Source organism: Bactrocera dorsalis, chromosome 1 (genome assembly GCF_023373825.1).
Source record: "Bactrocera dorsalis isolate Fly_Bdor chromosome 1, ASM2337382v1, whole genome shotgun sequence".
Lineage (NCBI taxonomy): Eukaryota > Metazoa > Arthropoda > Insecta > Diptera > Tephritidae > Bactrocera > Bactrocera dorsalis.
Window position 1 is genome coordinate 52139273 of NC_064303.1, and position 19266 is coordinate 52158538.

A 19266-nucleotide genomic window follows, 5' to 3' on the forward strand; every position below is an offset into this window, starting at 1 on the left:
GACGATATAATCATATTTTCAACATCCTTACAGGAACATATGAACTCACTTAGACTTATATTCGCAAGATTACAGGAGGCAAATTTAAAAGTGCAGTTAGATAAATCAGAATTTCTAAAAAAGGAAACAGAGTTCCTTGGGCACATAATTACAACGGAAGGAGTCAAGCCCAATCCTAAAAAGATAGAATGCGTTGTTAACTTCCCAATACCCAAAACAGCAAAACAGATCAAGCAATTCTTAGGGCTCACAGGCTACTACAGGAAGTTCATAAAGGACTACTCGGCTATAGCTAAACCAATGACTAGGTGCTTAAAGAAAGATTCACAGATAAATATAAATGACTCGGACTACGAAAAAAGTTTTAACACCCTCAAGACCCTACTAACGCATGATCCAATATTAACATACCCAGACTTTTCTAAAACATTTACATTGACAACGGACGCGAGTAATTACGCTTTGGGAGCGGTACTTTCGCAAGATAATCATCCAATATGCTACGCCAGTCGCACCCTTAATACGCATGAAACAAATTATAGCACAATAGAGAAGGAATTATTGGCAATCGTGTGGGCTACAAAATATTTTAGGCCATACCTTTTTGGTCGTAAGTTTATAATAGAGACAGATCACAAGCCACTGACATGGCTTTTTTCTATAAAGGAACCAAATTCAAAACTTGTTAGGTGGAGATTAAGGCTATCTGAATACGATTATGATATTAGGTACAAGAAAGGAACAAAGAATAGTAATGCCGACGCTTTGTCAAGGATTGAAATTGAACCCAGCATTAATACACTAGAATGCGACAGGGGAACGATAAAAAGTACTACTTCACCAATTAATATGTTTAAAAATCAAGTAGTTATAATAAAAACTACCTCTGGATCATTAAGAATAAAAAATAAATCTGTTTTTAAAAATAAAAGAAGAATAATTTCTATGAAGGAAATGGACAGGGAAACAGCAATTACAATACTAAAGAATCATTTTAATCCAACACAACTGAATGCTATTTTTATCGAAGACGAATTTTATACTATGTTTAAAACTGTTTACGAAGAACTATTTTCAAATAACCCAAATTTTAAAGTACTTAGATCTACACTCATGACGGAAGACATAGAAGACGAAAATCGATTAACTGAAATTATTAAAAACGAACATCTTGACAAAAACCATAGAGGAATTCAGGCAGTATATAAAGAATTAATTACGCGAATTTACAATCCTAAATTAAAACAAAGGATAACTCAGTTCATAAATAACTGTGAAATTTGTAACTTAGAAAAATACGATAGGAAACCCACGAAGATCCCTTACAAAATTACAGAAACTCCATCCAAACCTCTGGAAACATTACATATAGACGTATTTTATACTTTAGGTAAGAAACTTTTTATGACAGCAATTGATAAATTTTCGAAGTTCGCGCTAGCATTTCAAATAAACGGTAGGAGGTGGACAGAATTTAAAACAAAACTTTTGCTGATAATCAATACTTATGGGAAAATAAATAAAATTGTTGTGGATAATGAACTAGGCTTTAAAGCTATACCGATGCAAGAATTTTTGAAAAAGGAGAACATAGATATTCACTATACTTCCAATAGTAACCATACGTCTAACGCCGACATTGAGAGACTACACAACACAATCAATGAGCACATACGCTTGTTAAGGCACGATAAAGAAAACAAAGACGAAAGTATAGAAGATAAAATTATAAGAATAATGGGTTTTTATAATAATACAATACATAGCACGACCGGCATCAAACCGATTGATTTTGTAAATGGCAAAGTACATGAAGATAGATACAAAGAAATTCATGATCTTATAAATTCAAAGAAAGAAAAGTATATTCAGAAGTTAAATGAAAACCGGAAGGATATAGAATTAGAAGGCGGACCAAATTACATTAGAGAGATAAGAGGGGGTAAAAATCACAGAAAATACAGGAAAATTAATGCTGAAAAAATAGATGATGACCACTTACAGATAACAGAAACTGGACATAAATATTATAAAGCTCACGTTAGACCTAAGAAGAAATACCAAGACAAGAGTAACCCCAAAATCAAAGCTACAATTAAATAAAAGTAATTTTTTTTTAGATGATTTTATAAAAATTAACGATGATTGTTTAAACAAAATACTAAACTTTGAAGAAGCTAATTGCAAAATGCAAACATTAAATACACAACAGATAAGCGAAATAATTCCTGGAGTACTAATTCTTAACCATTTTAACAGCACAATATCCCATAACTGCAACAAAGCTAAATTAAACATTTCAGGAAATTACTTAATCAAATTCGAAAATTGTGAAATAAACGCGTAAAACAAGACTTTTACAAATGTCAAAATAAAAATACAAGACAAGTTTATTCTACCTAATATCATTACAAAAATTAAAGACAATAGTAATACAACACTAGCAGACATAAAAATTGAATCTTTATATCTGAAGCAAATAGAATACGAAGAAACACTGAAAAATATACTATATACAGATAAGAACTCAAAAATACTTAGTTTTGGTATAGATATCTCAATTATTATATCAATATGTATCTTAATTATTTTTATATACCTCTTTAAGAATACAAAAACATATATTCCAAATGTACAATTAAAAAATGAAACTACTATAAACAATCCGGCAAAGATAATAGAATTTCGTCGGAGCCTCAAACTAACGGTGGGGGTGTTATAAAGAATATTAATTTATTGAGTTTTCCAAATAATTCTTTGTCCAATAAAAATAAAATGTACCATTAATTCCACTAACGAAAATGCAACAGTCAACAAAATGTACCATTAATTCCGAAGAATTTTAATAATTTGTATTTATTGTTCATTCAAGTGCATTTCCGCTAACGAAAATGCAACAGTTAAACAAGAAACATTTCTTAAGAATTTTTACGCAAGCATTTATTTTTAAGTTATTGCAAGCAAGCAAAATATTAGTATTTAAGAAAGCACAAAATAAAACGGAATGCTGATTATCGATTCAAACTTCAACCCAGTTGTTTAATTATTCGTTGTTCATCACTTCGGTGAAAAAAGTATATATCTCATCAAATTTTAATTCTAAATTCTTATTTATTCTAAATGAGCACAGATTCAAAAGAATCTAAATCAGGTCAGTTTCTTACCATTCCAAAAATGGCTGACGACGATAAACAAAGCACACCTGCAGAAGCTACACGCTCTAAGCACGGTACAAAGCAAAAGAGATCAAAAGATCATATAATATCGAAATTTATCACTGAAAGCGATAGCTTTATAAGACATTGCACACGGTTTCAAGCTTCCCCTATTACTGACATTACGGAATCAGTTTTAAATATAAAATTAGAAAGTGTTAACAACCTATGGGCACGCCTTCTGGCAGCGTACGATACAGTACTAGATACTGACGACGCAGAACTCCCAGAAAACACAAAAGCTTCGGCGACAGCCAAGTGTGATAACTGCCGAGATCAGTACGAGTTGACAAAGGGAATGATAACTGAACAAATAAGTTTAGTAAGGCCAAGTAGAGCCACTACTCCCCCTCCCAGAGTAGTTACAACACAAAAAGAAGACCTAGATAAAGGCATGTACCTAAAGGTACCAGCTTGTAATACTGAAGTTTTCAATGGATGTTATGACCAGTGGCCGTCCTTCCGGGACATGTTCACTGCTGTTTATATAAACCATCCTAAACTTTCAGAAGCACAAAGCAGGCAGTATCGTCAAGCAATTCGCTTTAAATTACGAAAATTTTAAACTGGCTTGGGAAGCACTTGTTGAAAGGTACGAAAATGAAAGGGTTATGATAGAAAACCCAATAAAAACTTTATTGCATTTGCCAAAAATCCAACAAGAAACTAGCCAGGAATTTCAAAACTTACACTCCACAGTGACAAATTGTCTATCAGTGTTAAAAACACAAAATGTATCCACAGAATCGTGGGACCCTATTATAGTAACCATTTGCGCAGAAACACTGCCTGATGCTGCGTTACTACGATGGGAACAATCACTAGTGGAAAGGAAAATAATGCCCACCGGGCAACAGATGAAAACATTCCTCACTGCTCAATACGAGATAGCTGAGCGAATAGACAAAAAAACTATAAAGCCAAAAAGTCATCAAAATGAGTCAAGTAAAAACTTGTTCAAACCCCAAGCCAGTAATAACATAAAATATACTCGTAATAGACACGTCAATAAAAGTCACACATTCGTGTCAAATCAAAGTAGTCAATGGCAATCACTGTGTGAACTCTGTAAGGGAGGTCATAAATTAAGATCTTGCGAGAGATTCAAAAAATTATCCGTTTCAGATAGAAACAATCTAGTCCGTCAACACAAACTTTGCATAAATTGTCTATCGAATTCTCATATGACAAAAGACTGTGAAAGCAAATTCAATTGTGTATACTGTCAACGAAGACATCACTCACTGCTTCATGTTACCAATTTTCAAAATGTGAAGAAAAATCCATTTAAAAAAACCACGGGGTTAGTCGCTACAACTACATCAAGTAATCCCGAAACCTCAAATCCCGAAAAAAGGGAAGAACAACCATGTTGCTCTAAAGCAGCAAAAATTCAAGCGCTTCATTCAGAAAATGAAAGCAAAATCCTTTTACCCACTGCGGTCATCACCATTGAACATAAAGGTGATTTATTCAAACTAAGAGCGTTAATAGATCAAGGCTCTCAAAGATCCTTCATATCATCAAAGGTTCAAAATCGGCTAAAATTGCCAATAAAACATTCCAATTTTCAAATTTCGGGAATGGGCGGAAGAATTATTCAAAATTCTAATAAAATATGCCCAATCACCATAGTTTCTCCAAATACGGATACACGAATAGATGCACAAGCCATCGTTCTACCGCAACTTACAAATTTGCTTCCAAGCTATGAAGTAAATAAAATACACTGGGAAAAATGCTCACATCTCAAATTAGCAGATCGCAACTGTCATACCCCATCACAAATCGACATATTATTAGGCAGTGACTTAATACCTCAAATAATTCTTGAAGGTATAGAGAAAATCTCCAATAAATTGTTAGCCCAAAATACAATCTTTGGGTGGATTATAAGTGGCCAAGTCACTGAAAAAATAAATTCTTTCACAACTTAAAAAATTCTGGGAAGTGGAAGAAGTACCCCAGATTACCAAACTTTCAGAAGAAGACCAGGCATGCGAAGCCTATTACCAGTCCACAACAACAAGAAACGAGCATGGTCGTTATGTTGTGCGACTGCCATTCAAATCCACCTTTCCAGAAACTATAGCTCTAGGTCACTCTAGAATCTCAGCAGTCCAGCAATTCCTAAGCATGGAAAAAAGCCTGACGAAGAAAAATGAGCTAAAATCAGCATATGATAATGTGATGGAGGAATATCTTGACCTCAATCATATGGAAGAAACTGTATCATATGAAAAGATATCCAAAGGTAGATATTTATCTTTTTACCTTCCACATCATGGGGTAATAAGACCAGAAAAAATCACAACAAAAGTACGAGTGGTGTTCAATGCCTCAAAGTGTACGAGCTCAGGCAAATCACTCAATGATGTATTATACACAGGGCCAACATTACAACCTGATCTCATGTTGCTAATACTAAATTGGCGCATGTTTAAATACGTTTTTAACGGGGATGTTGAGAAAATGTATAGGCAAATTCTGGTGCATGAAGATGACCAGGATTTCCAACGCATAGTCTTCCGCAATTCAATTAATAGTCCAATTAGCGACTACAAACTTAAAACAGTTACCTTTGACATCAACTGCGCACCCTATTTAGCCATTAGGACGTTACATGAAGTTGCAAAAACTTGTGAAACAAATTTACCTTTAGCAACTTCTGTGTTGCAAACTCAAACATATGTGGATGACATTTTATCAGGTAGCCACAGTATACCAATAGCGTGTGAATCATTATCTCAAGTGATCAAAGCACTAAATTCAGCAGGTTTTCCCCTAAAGAAAATAACCTCAAATCATCCCGAAATATTCAAAGATATAAGAAAGGAAGACTTACTAGATACTGACTTCCTTAAATTCGAAAAAGCTAGTACAACAAAAACATTAGGGATTCAATGGAATGCGATAACAGATCAATTCTCATATACAATTGAGTCAATATCTGCAATGTCCGCCATTACAAAACGACAAATCCTTTTCTCGGTGGCAAAACTTTTCGACCCCGCAGGATGGCTTTCGACAATAATGATTCAAGCTAAAATTCTCATTCAAGAACTGTGGCAAGATGGCACTGAATGGGATGAACAGGTAAAACCTGTAAGATTAACAAAATGGGTTCAATTTGCTAACAACCCACATACTATATCAGAAATTCGAATCCCTCGATGGGTAAATTTCACCCCTATTGCGCAACAGTCTACATACGCACATAGTATGATAGCAAAATAACTTCACATCTTTTGGTAGCCAAAGCCAAAGTTGCACCTTTGAAGACACTAAGCCTGCTACGGCTTGAACTAAATGGTGCTCTTCTGTTAGCAAAATTAATTTCAATAGTTCAAACCCATCTAAAATTAAACGATCACAAAATGTAACTCTGGTCAGACTCAGAAATAGATCTAGCATGGTTGGAAAAACCACCCTATACTTGGAAGACATATGTATCGAATCGCATATCACAAATCTTAGACTTAGTTGGCTCAGCAAAATGGCAACATGTTGCAAGTGCAGATAACCCAGCGGATCTGGGGACAAGAGGTTGCAAACCACTTCACCTCACCAGCACTACACTCTGGTGGAACGGTCCCACATGGCTAACAGAATCGCAAGAATTCTGGCCAAAGTCTCCTGCTCGGAATATCATACCTCCGGAAAGTCGGAAAATAGCAAATTTTCATATCACTCCAGAAGAGGATGATATTCTCCAAAGATTTTCCTCATTTCCTCGAGCACTAAGGGTAGTCGCTTATATGCACAAATTCATCCATAAACTTAAACAAAAGGTGAAAAGAATATCAAACGATCCCTATATACCACTGACATATTCCGACTTGCAACATGCCAAGGTCAGTCTAATCTTGTATACACAAACTCGCTACTTCAGCAAAGAGAAATCAAAGTTGCTTGAAAAGCGACCTCTCGAAAAGGGAAGCTCACTTCTCGTGTTGAACCCATTCCTGGACACTAAGGGATTACTACGGGCAAATGGACGACTCGCCAACTCCAGCCTTAGTTACAATGAACGACATCCCATCATTATCCCAGAGAAATCCCGTTTTACCTACTTATTTCTAATATATCTCCACCAGCTTACACTGCATGGTGAGCATCGCTTGATGCAACAAATGGTCCGACAAGAGTTCTATATACCGCAACTAAAGCCACAAATTAAAAGAACCATTTTCATGTGTAAACAGTGTACTATCTACAAGCACAAGATGCGTACGCAGATCATGGCAGCCCTACCACCTGAACGCTGCAACTATGCTTTACCCTTTACCATCACTGGGGTTGATTTTGCTGGACCTTTCCAGATAAAGGCCTCAATGCTAAGATCTTCCTCATTTAGAAAAGCGTATGTGACTGTCTTTGTATGTTTTACAACAAAGGCAGTGCACCTCGAGCTATGTTCGGATCTGACTACTGCGGCTTTTCTTGCAGCATTTGCCCGCTTTGTCGGACGGCGCGGAATTCCTTTAAAAATTATGAGCGACAATGGAAAAAACTTTGTCGGAGCTCAAAGAGCCACGGAAAAAGAGTTTTTACAATTCATGAAAGAAGTATCCCCCGAAATTGTCAAAAAATATGCATCCCAAGGGATCGATTGGCAATTCATACCCCCATGTTCGCCTCACATGGGCGGACTCTGGGAATCAGCAGTAAAGAGCTTTAAGTCCCATTTAAAGAAAACGGCTGGTAACCATAAATTCAATTATGAAGAGTTTACTACATTACTCACTCGTATCGAAGCCGTATTAAACTCCAGACCTATCTCACCACTCTCGCAAGATCCCTCCGATTTCACAGCTTTAACCCCAGGGCATTTTCTAAAAGGAGCACCCATTCTGGCCATACCTGAGCCAGGCGTGGAGTCACTATCCATATTAAACAGATGGGAACGAATTAAAATTCTCCATCATGACTTCAGCCGCCGATGGAAGGAAGACTACATATAGGACTTTCACAAGAATACCGGTGGAAAACTCAAGAAAAGGCGCCAAAGCTTAGAGACTGCGTCCTTATACAAGATGATTGTCTCCCTCCTACGGAATGGCGACTCGGCCGCATAAAACAACTTCATTACGGTTCCGACGGTCATGTTCGAGTAGTTGATCTCCGCATTCAAACCGGAACGCTAACCAGACCGCCCGTCAAATTATGCTTTCTACCAACCGCCGAAGATAAAGAAACGTAAAACCGAAACCGCAATATTAATAAATCAATAAATCGATAAAACATATAAACCGCTTACCAAATCGAAACCTCGAATAACATAAATGACACAAAAGACTTAACATGTATGTACCGCATGCTGTACCGCTCTACCAGACGCGACTCCGGACGCCCACCGGCTCCTCACACCAGTGGTAACGTCAGGCGTTCTCAAAGGACTCCTGTGACGGCATACCGCCGGCGCGGACCCTCTCCAGCAGAATCCCGTCCCTGGCGCCAAAACCGGGCAACCTCAAGGCGACGCCATCAGCTTAGGCCACAATCCCGCCGGTCAACAGGTCTCAGCAGCGTTGTAGCTACGCTACAGCAGCTACAGCGGCTTCTAGGCTAAATACTCGCCTAGGGGGGGCCGGGATGGCTAAATGAGTAGCGACGTCGCATCACATCTGCATCAATTCATCACACCGAATCGACTATTCACCTCATCACGCGAGAGAACACCACACATTAACACACATACACGCATATGCACCCAAACGCGATGACTTACTGCCGTCTAATTAGAACAAAAGGAGTAGAGAAAGCACCTCGCGCACCTTTCGTTGATACGACGTCGATCACGCAGCATCGCTTATCGCAGCATCCCGGTTCCCGTTCGCTACCCACATCTATATTTTTATAAAGTTTTCACTTAATATTAAACAAATTTTCATAATAACTTTCATCATTGTGTATATATATATAATATATATTTAACGGTTTTAAAACTACTGTTTAGTAAATTGAAATTCATTTTATAATAATACCCTTAAGTGAATTTGAAGGAAATAAAAAGTTTATAACGATTTTCGAAATTCAGTGCATTTTTCTTGATAACAATAATTGTGAGTGGCCTATAAGGTGAGTTTAATGTACAAAGGCTGATAACTTTGATTCATTTAAAATTTTGATATGTATTATAATGGTCGGTTACAAACTTGAATGAACAATTTGGATGTTTGCATCTTGATTTTCCATCATCTATAAACTTAGGAAAATGTCCAATATTCTCTAACCTTAGACTTGTATAACGGGGCGGTAGAGGGGCACTGTTAGGGCGAGATCGTTTCGGAGAAACCTGATTTTCAATGCTACTTCCGGCTCGTTTTCTTTGTAACAGGGTTCCATTTCACATTAAGACTTCGGCAACTTCGCATATGAAGCAAGTTCAACGTTTATTTGCGCTGTTACGGAATAATGATGTTTATATAGGATCCACGAATTAATCATTGCCATATCAAGCGTATGATATAGTATTAATCGCCTGGTTCTGATGCGGATTTGGCTTCGTCCTAACAATGAATTTGTAAAATTCACACCGCCCATGTACTTATTGTATTCGTGTATAACATTTGGACATGGCACTTTTTCGACGCACTGTTTTCTTTTATTGAACCTTTCAAGAGCTGGAGAGTGGTCGGGCGTTGCTCCTACATTGCATTTGCATGGCTTTATGCCAGCTAATGTTGAAACCATGTTTACCACTTTTAAGTCATTCCAGAAGACTGTGGAAACATCAATCCCGTAAAATGAAGCTACATTCTCGTGTCAGCCCGATTTTGCATTTTCACTGGCAGTTTACAGTCAGGAACTCTGTTTCGTCGAACTGTTCCCAATGCGTAAATTCCTTGAGTCTGCAAAGAAGCCAAAATAGGAGCCTAGTGTAGCAGTAGTCGAAAAAATACTAAGATTGACGAAACGTGGCATAGTGCGGCTCAAACGGCTCATTTTCAAGTGGATAATCTTTGTTTCCCTAGTAAATTTGAAAATTGTAGCAAAAGCATAAATCATCGCACATCAAGAACAATGTGTAGCTCCAAGGGTGGGTCAGCGATGCTGTCGTCGTCCGAAAAATCAGTTTCATAGTCACTATTCGACCAATCATTATCATTAACGAATGTTTGGAGATCTTCCTGATCAATAAAACGATGACTGCTCTGTGACATTCTATATTGGCAAAAACAAATTATGCGTTTTTATACCTTGAATAACCACTTTATCATATGCATATGAAAGTAATAAAATCTACTTGTCTGATGAGTACCTGATGGTTAGAGACCATTTAATGTTTATTTCATTAAATTTAAATTTGTAAACTTTTTATCAACACTTACATCAAATTAAGTTGTAATACTGATGAAAATTCCAAATTTTCAGCACTAGTTAATTATCATTACTTTCACAACAGTCACTTGAAAATACAAAATTTCCTTGAAATAATTTTTTCAATGCACTCTCACTCAAGTCAAATTGTAAATGACTGCAAAGCTCAAACACAGGTGGCGACTGAGCTAAAAGATAATATTTAAAAATAAATGTTCATACTCGAAAATTTTACAAAAGTTGTGGTTGTTTCCTGGAGTTCGCCAGGCTTTTAAAAGTTAACTCAACTCGGCTCAACAGATTCAGCGAAATATACTTCGAATTGAAGCTTATAGCTTCATCGACTTCAAAATAGTGTTGTAATTGTCCACAAATCTTTAGTGTTTGATTACAATGTGTGATAACATAATAATAATTTGAATAAATTTTTAAATTCAAGAGGCGAATTTGTTCGAGGATTGTGTTCGTTTCGAGCGAATTGGAGACGTTTTGTTCGCGAAAGATAGAAACATTTTTATATTGGCTGTGTTTGTGCGAACAAGTTCGATCATTCAATGATATTGTTCCCAGGAAGATTATTTCTGACAAATTTTTATAGCGTGCTCGAATGTAAAGATTTATAAGGAAATTTTGCTCGAAGAATAATCGGAATATAACCAACTCGACTAAACAGATGTTAACGTTTCATTCCTTTATTTCTTTCTTTCTATACTACACAGAATTCAAAACTATGAACGGAAGATAAAAAAAAACCTTATATATTCAAGATCAACTAAAAACAAGGAAAAATAACGTTGACGTCGGTTGAACGGAGGCTTAATACCCTTCACAAATACAAAAACTTTTCGAAAATATATCTCGTTAAATTTAAAAGTTTTCATACAAGTTTTCCTGTTGTTCAGTTTTTATGGCAGCTTTATGCCGTATTGGTCCGATATCGATGGTTTCGACAATTGACCAGCTTGAGGAGAAAATGTCGTGTGCAAAATTTCAGTTCGCGTATATACAGATGAACGGACATGCTGATCATTTATATGTAATATCCTATAAGATCCTACCTAGACTGAAATCTTTACAGAAGATCCTAATTATAGTTGTCGTTAAATCCAAACCTTACATAACTGTGTGGGTTGTCCCTAAAAAATTAGACGTCTCCGGCGAAAAGAAATATCTACTAGTAATAGATTACAAAAAATTAAATAATGTCACCATTGCCGGCATAAATCCCATACAACAAAATTAAAAAATACGGATATACACAAGAACTACCAAAGATTTCGGGTGAAGTCAGAGAATAACATACAGTCTGTTAAGTAAAAACGTGGTCGACTTTACCGACAGTTAATGAAAGATTTCGCTCTAATTCCTTCGCGAGCCGATGGAGGGAAGCTTTGTCCTTTATTTATTGTCAACAAAGGTTCAGCTGTCGTTGATCTTTTGAAAGAGAATCACGTCAAACGCCATGAGTTCTAAGTACGCGTTGCGCTACGAGGCTGTGTTCCTTTGCATCTACCCGAAAGGTCCCAAAATGTCGCAATCAGCGGCTGCTAAATATATAAGAAAGTCGAAGGCATTTGTACAGAAGTGGATACAGCGATTTTAATTTTAATTCTAAATTCTTATTTATTCTAAATGAGCACAGATTCAAAAGAATCTAAATCAGGTCAGTTTCTTACCATTCCAAAAATGGCTGACGACGATAAACAAAGCACACCTGCAGAAGCTACACGCTCTAAGCACGGTACAAAGCAAAAGAGATCAAAAGATCATATAATATCGAAATTTATCACTGAAAGCGATAGCTTTATAAGACATTGCACACGGTTTCAAGCTTCCCCTATTACTGACATTACGGAATCAGTTTTAAATATAAAATTAGAAAGTGTTAACAACCTATGGGCACGCCTTCTGGCAGCGTACGATACAGTACTAGATACTGACGACGCAGAACTCCCAGAAAACACAAAAGCTTCGGCGACAGCCAAGTGTGATAACTGCCGAGATCAGTACGAGTTGACAAAGGGAATGATAACTGAACAAATAAGTTTAGTAAGGCCAAGTAGAGCCACTACTCCCCCTCCCAGAGTAGTTACAACACAAAAAGAAGACCTAGATAAAGGCATGTACCTAAAGGTACCAGCTTGTAATACTGAAGTTTTCAATGGATGTTATGACCAGTGGCCGTCCTTCCGGGACATGTTCACTGCTGTTTATATAAACCATCCTAAACTTTCAGAAGCACAAAGCAGGCAGTATCGTCAAGCAATTCGCTTTAAATTACGAAAATTTTAAACTGGCTTGGGAAGCACTTGTTGAAAGGTACGAAAATGAAAGGGTTATGATAGAAAACCCAATAAAAACTTTATTGCATTTGCCAAAAATCCAACAAGAAACTAGCCAGGAATTTCAAAACTTACACTCCACAGTGACAAATTGTCTATCAGTGTTAAAAACACAAAATGTATCCACAGAATCGTGGGACCCTATTATAGTAACCATTTGCGCAGAAACACTGCCTGATGCTGCGTTACTACGATGGGAACAATCACTAGTGGAAAGGAAAATAATGCCCACCGGGCAACAGATGAAAACATTCCTCACTGCTCAATACGAGATAGCTGAGCGAATAGACAAAAAAACTATAAAGCCAAAAAGTCATCAAAATGAGTCAAGTAAAAACTTGTTCAAACCCCAAGCCAGTAATAACATAAAATATACTCGTAATAGACACGTCAATAAAAGTCACACATTCGTGTCAAATCAAAGTAGTCAATGGCAATCACTGTGTGAACTCTGTAAGGGAGGTCATAAATTAAGATCTTGCGAGAGATTCAAAAAATTATCCGTTTCAGATAGAAACAATCTAGTCCGTCAACACAAACTTTGCATAAATTGTCTATCGAATTCTCATATGACAAAAGACTGTGAAAGCAAATTCAATTGTGTATACTGTCAACGAAGACATCACTCACTGCTTCATGTTACCAATTTTCAAAATGTGAAGAAAAATCCATTTAAAAAAACCACGGGGTTAGTCGCTACAACTACATCAAGTAATCCCGAAACCTCAAATCCCGAAAAAAGGGAAGAACAACCATGTTGCTCTAAAGCAGCAAAAATTCAAGCGCTTCATTCAGAAAATGAAAGCAAAATCCTTTTACCCACTGCGGTCATCACCATTGAACATAAAGGTGATTTATTCAAACTAAGAGCGTTAATAGATCAAGGCTCTCAAAGATCCTTCATATCATCAAAGGTTCAAAATCGGCTAAAATTGCCAATAAAACATTCCAATTTTCAAATTTCGGGAATGGGCGGAAGAATTATTCAAAATTCTAATAAAATATGCCCAATCACCATAGTTTCTCCAAATACGGATACACGAATAGATGCACAAGCCATCGTTCTACCGCAACTTACAAATTTGCTTCCAAGCTATGAAGTAAATAAAATACACTGGGAAAAATGCTCACATCTCAAATTAGCAGATCGCAACTGTCATACCCCATCACAAATCGACATATTATTAGGCAGTGACTTAATACCTCAAATAATTCTTGAAGGTATAGAGAAAATCTCCAATAAATTGTTAGCCCAAAATACAATCTTTGGGTGGATTATAAGTGACCAAGTCACTGAAAAAATAAATTCTTTCACAACTTAAAAAATTCTGGGAAGTGGAAGAAGTCGCACAACATAACGACCATGCTCGTTTCTTGTTGTTGTGGACTGGTAATAGGCTTCGCATGCCTGGTCTTCTTCTGAAAGTTTGGTAATCTGGGGTACCAAACTTTCAGAAGAAGACCAGGCATGCGAAGCCTATTACCAGTCCACAACAACAAGAAACGAGCATGGTCGTTATGTTGTGCGACTGCCATTCAAATCCACCTTTCCAGAAACTATAGCTCTAGGTCACTCTAGAATCTCAGCAGTCCAGCAATTCCTAAGCATGGAAAAAAGCCTGACGAAGAAAAATGAGCTAAAATCAGCATATGATAATGTGATGGAGGAATATCTTGACCTCAATCATATGGAAGAAACTGTATCATATGAAAAGATATCCAAAGGTAGATATTTATCTTTTTACCTTCCACATCATGGGGTAATAAGACCAGAAAAAATCACAACAAAAGTACGAGTGGTGTTCAATGCCTCAAAGTGTACGAGCTCAGGCAAATCACTCAATGATGTATTATACACAGGGCCAACATTACAACCTGATCTCATGTTGCTAATACTAAATTGGCGCATGTTTAAATACGTTTTTAACGGGGATGTTGAGAAAATGTATAGGCAAATTCTGGTGCATGAAGATGACCAGGATTTCCAACGCATAGTCTTCCGCAATTCAATTAATAGTCCAATTAGCGACTACAAACTTAAAACAGTTACCTTTGACATCAACTGCGCACCCTATTTAGCCATTAGGACGTTACATGAAGTTGCAAAAACTTGTGAAACAAATTTACCTTTAGCAACTTCTGTGTTGCAAACTCAAACATATGTGGATGACATTTTATCAGGTAGCCACAGTATACCAATAGCGTGTGAATCATTATCTCAAGTGATCAAAGCACTAAATTCAGCAGGTTTTCCCCTAAAGAAAATAACCTCAAATCATCCCGAAATATTCAAAGATATAAGAAAGGAAGACTTACTAGATACTGACTTCCTTAAATTCGAAAAAGCTAGTACAACAAAAACATTAGGGATTCAATGGAATGCGATAACAGATCAATTCTCATATACAATTGAGTCAATATCTGCAATGTCCGCCATTACAAAACGACAAATCCTTTTCTCGGTGGCAAAACTTTTCGACCCCGCAGGATGGCTTTCGACAATAATGATTCAAGCTAAAATTCTCATTCAAGAACTGTGGCAAGATGGCACTGAATGGGATGAACAGGTAAAACCTGTAAGATTAACAAAATGGGTTCAATTTGCTAACAACCCACATACTATATCAGAAATTCGAATCCCTCGATGGGTAAATTTCACCCCTATTGCGCAACAGTCTACATACGCACATAGTATGATAGCAAAATAACTTCACATCTTTTGGTAGCCAAAGCCAAAGTTGCACCTTTGAAGACACTAAGCCTGCTACGGCTTGAACTAAATGGTGCTCTTCTGTTAGCAAAATTAATTTCAATAGTTCAAACCCATCTAAAATTAAACGATCACAAAATGTAACTCTGGTCAGACTCAGAAATAGATCTAGCATGGTTGGAAAAACCACCCTATACTTGGAAGACATATGTATCGAATCGCATATCACAAATCTTAGACTTAGTTGGCTCAGCAAAATGGCAACATGTTGCAAGTGCAGATAACCCAGCGGATCTGGGGACAAGAGGTTGCAAACCACTTCACCTCACCAGCACTACACTCTGGTGGAACGGTCCCACATGGCTAACAGAATCGCAAGAATTCTGGCCAAAGTCTCCTGCTCGGAATATCATACCTCCGGAAAGTCGGAAAATAGCAAATTTTCATATCACTCCAGAAGAGGATGATATTCTCCAAAGATTTTCCTCATTTCCTCGAGCACTAAGGGTAGTCGCTTATATGCACAAATTCATCCATAAACTTAAACAAAAGGTGAAAAGAATATCAAACGATCCCTATATACCACTGACATATTCCGACTTGCAACATGCCAAGGTCAGTCTAATCTTGTATACACAAACTCGCTACTTCAGCAAAGAGAAATCAAAGTTGCTTGAAAAGCGACCTCTCGAAAAGGGAAGCTCACTTCTCGTGTTGAACCCATTCCTGGACACTAAGGGATTACTACGGGCAAATGGACGACTCGCCAACTCCAGCCTTAGTTACAATGAACGACATCCCATCATTATCCCAGAGAAATCCCGTTTTACCTACTTATTTCTAATATATCTCCACCAGCTTACACTGCATGGTGAGCATCGCTTGATGCAACAAATGGTCCGACAAGAGTTCTATATACCGCAACTAAAGCCACAAATTAAAAGAACCATTTTCATGTGTAAACAGTGTACTATCTACAAGCACAAGATGCGTACGCAGATCATGGCAGCCCTACCACCTGAACGCTGCAACTATGCTTTACCCTTTACCATCACTGGGGTTGATTTTGCTGGACCTTTCCAGATAAAGGCCTCAATGCTAAGATCTTCCTCATTTAGAAAAGCGTATGTGACTGTCTTTGTATGTTTTACAACAAAGGCAGTGCACCTCGAGCTATGTTCGGATCTGACTACTGCGGCTTTTCTTGCAGCATTTGCCCGCTTTGTCGGACGGCGCGGAATTCCTTTAAAAATTATGAGCGACAATGGAAAAAACTTTGTCGGAGCTCAAAGAGCCACGGAAAAAGAGTTTTTACAATTCATGAAAGAAGTATCCCCCGAAATTGTCAAAAAATATGCATCCCAAGGGATCGATTGGCAATTCATACCCCCATGTTCGCCTCACATGGGCGGACTCTGGGAATCAGCAGTAAAGAGCTTTAAGTCCCATTTAAAGAAAACGGCTGGTAACCATAAATTCAATTATGAAGAGTTTACTACATTACTCACTCGTATCGAAGCCGTATTAAACTCCAGACCTATCTCACCACTCTCGCAAGATCCCTCCGATTTCACAGCTTTAACCCCAGGGCATTTTCTAAAAGGAGCACCCATTCTGGCCATACCTGAGCCAGGCGTGGAGTCACTATCCATATTAAACAGATGGGAACGAATTAAAATTCTCCATCATGACTTCAGCCGCCGATGGAAGGAAGACTACATATAGGACTTTCACAAGAATACCGGTGGAAAACTCAAGAAAAGGCGCCAAAGCTTAGAGACTGCGTCCTTATACAAGATGATTGTCTCCCTCCTACGGAATGGCGACTCGGCCGCATAAAACAACTTCATTACGGTTCCGACGGTCATGTTCGAGTAGTTGATCTCCGCATTCAAACCGGAACGCTAACCAGACCGCCCGTCAAATTATGCTTTCTACCAACCGCCGAAGATAAAGAAACGTAAAACCGAAACCGCAATATTAATAAATCAATAAATCGATAAAACATATAAACCGCTTACCAAATCGAAACCTCGAATAACATAAATGACACAAAAGACTTAACATGTATGTACCGCATGCTGTACCGCTCTACCAGACGCGACTCCGGACGCCCACCGGCTCCTCACACCAGTGGTAACGTCAGGCGTTCTCAAAGGACTCCTGTGACGGCATACCGCCGGCGCGGACCCTCTCCAGCAGAATCCCGTCCCTGGCGCCAAAACCGGGCAACCTCAAGGCGACGCCATCAGCTTAGGCCACAATCCCGCCGGTCAACAGGTCTCAGCAGCGTTGTAGCTACGCTACAGCAGCTACAGCGGCTTCTAGGCTAAATACTCGCCTAGGGGGGGCCGGGATGGCTAAATGAGTAGCGACGTCGCATCACATCTGCATCAATTCATCACACCGAATCGACTATTCACCTCATCACGCGAGAGAACACCACACATTAACACACATACACGCATATGCACCCAAACGCGATGACTTACTGCCGTCTAATTAGAACAAAAGGAGTAGAGAAAGCACCTCGCGCACCTTTCGTTGATACGACGTCGATCACGCAGCATCGCTTATCGCAGCATCCCGGTTCCCGTTCGCTACCCACATCTATATTTTTATAAAGTTTTCACTTAATATTAAACAAATTTTCATAATAACTTTCATCATTGTGTATATATATATAATATATATTTAACGGTTTTAAAACTACTGTTTAGTAAATTGAAATTCATTTTATAATAATACCCTTAAGTGAATTTGAAGGAAATAAAAAGTTTATAACGATTTTCGAAATTCAGTGCATTTTTCTTGATAACAATAATTGTGAGTGGCCTATAAGGTGAGTTTAATGTACAAAGGCTGATAACTTTGATTCATTTAAAATTTTGATATGTATTATAATGGTCGGTTACAAACTTGAATGAACAATTTGGATGTTTGCATCTTGATTTTCCATCATCTATAAACTTAGGAAAATGTCCAATATTCTCTAACCTTAGACTTGTATAACGGGGCGGTAGAGGGGCACTGTTAGGGCGAGATCGTTTCGGAGAAACCTGATTTTCAATGCTACTTCCGGCTCGTTTTCTTTGTAACAGGGTTCCATTTCACATTAAGACTTCGGCAACTTCGCATATGAAGCAAGTTCAACGTTTATTTGCGCTGTTACGGAATAATGATGTTTATATAGGATCCACGAATTAATCATTGCCATATCAAGCGTATGATATAGTATTAATCGCCTGGTTCTGATGCGGATTTGGCTTCGTCCTAACAATGAATTTGTAAAATTCACACCGCCCATGTACTTATTGTATTCGTGTATAACATTTGGACATGGCACTTTTTCGACGCACTGTTTTCTTTTATTGAACCTTTCAAGAGCTGGAGAGTGGTCGGGCGTTGCTCCTACATTGCATTTGCATGGCTTTATGCCAGCTAATGTTGAAACCATGTTTACCACTTTTAAGTCATTCCAGAAGACTGTGGAAACATCAATCCCGTAAAATGAAGCTACATTCTCGTGTCAGCCCGATTTTGCATTTTCACTGGCAGTTTACAGTCAGGAACTCTGTTTCGTCGAACTGTTCCCAATGCGTAAATTCCTTGAGTCTGCAAAGAAGCCAAAATAGGAGCCTAGTGTAGCAGTAGTCGAAAAAATACTAAGATTGAC

The 19266-nt window shown here is 37.9% G+C and overlaps 3 protein-coding genes across 12 annotated transcripts in view; 2 read left to right on the forward strand and 1 right to left on the reverse strand.

The window, feature by feature from the left end:
• The window catches only part of LOC105222374 (protein abrupt), a 385492-nt gene that overhangs the window by 280986 nt on the left and 85240 nt on the right, over positions 1–19266 (reverse strand). The window lies entirely within an intron of this gene.
• Positions 6471–9616, forward strand: LOC125775370 (uncharacterized). The gene has a single exon (XM_049445894.1). The coding sequence runs from the start codon at positions 6974–6976 to the stop codon at positions 8177–8179; it is 1206 nt and encodes a 401-aa protein (XP_049301851.1). The 5' UTR covers positions 6471–6973; the 3' UTR covers positions 8180–9616.
• LOC125775371 (uncharacterized) lies at positions 16110–17315 on the forward strand. Its single transcript, XM_049445895.1, has one exon. It carries the CDS (start codon positions 16110–16112, stop codon positions 17313–17315), a length of 1206 nt encoding a protein of 401 aa, XP_049301852.1.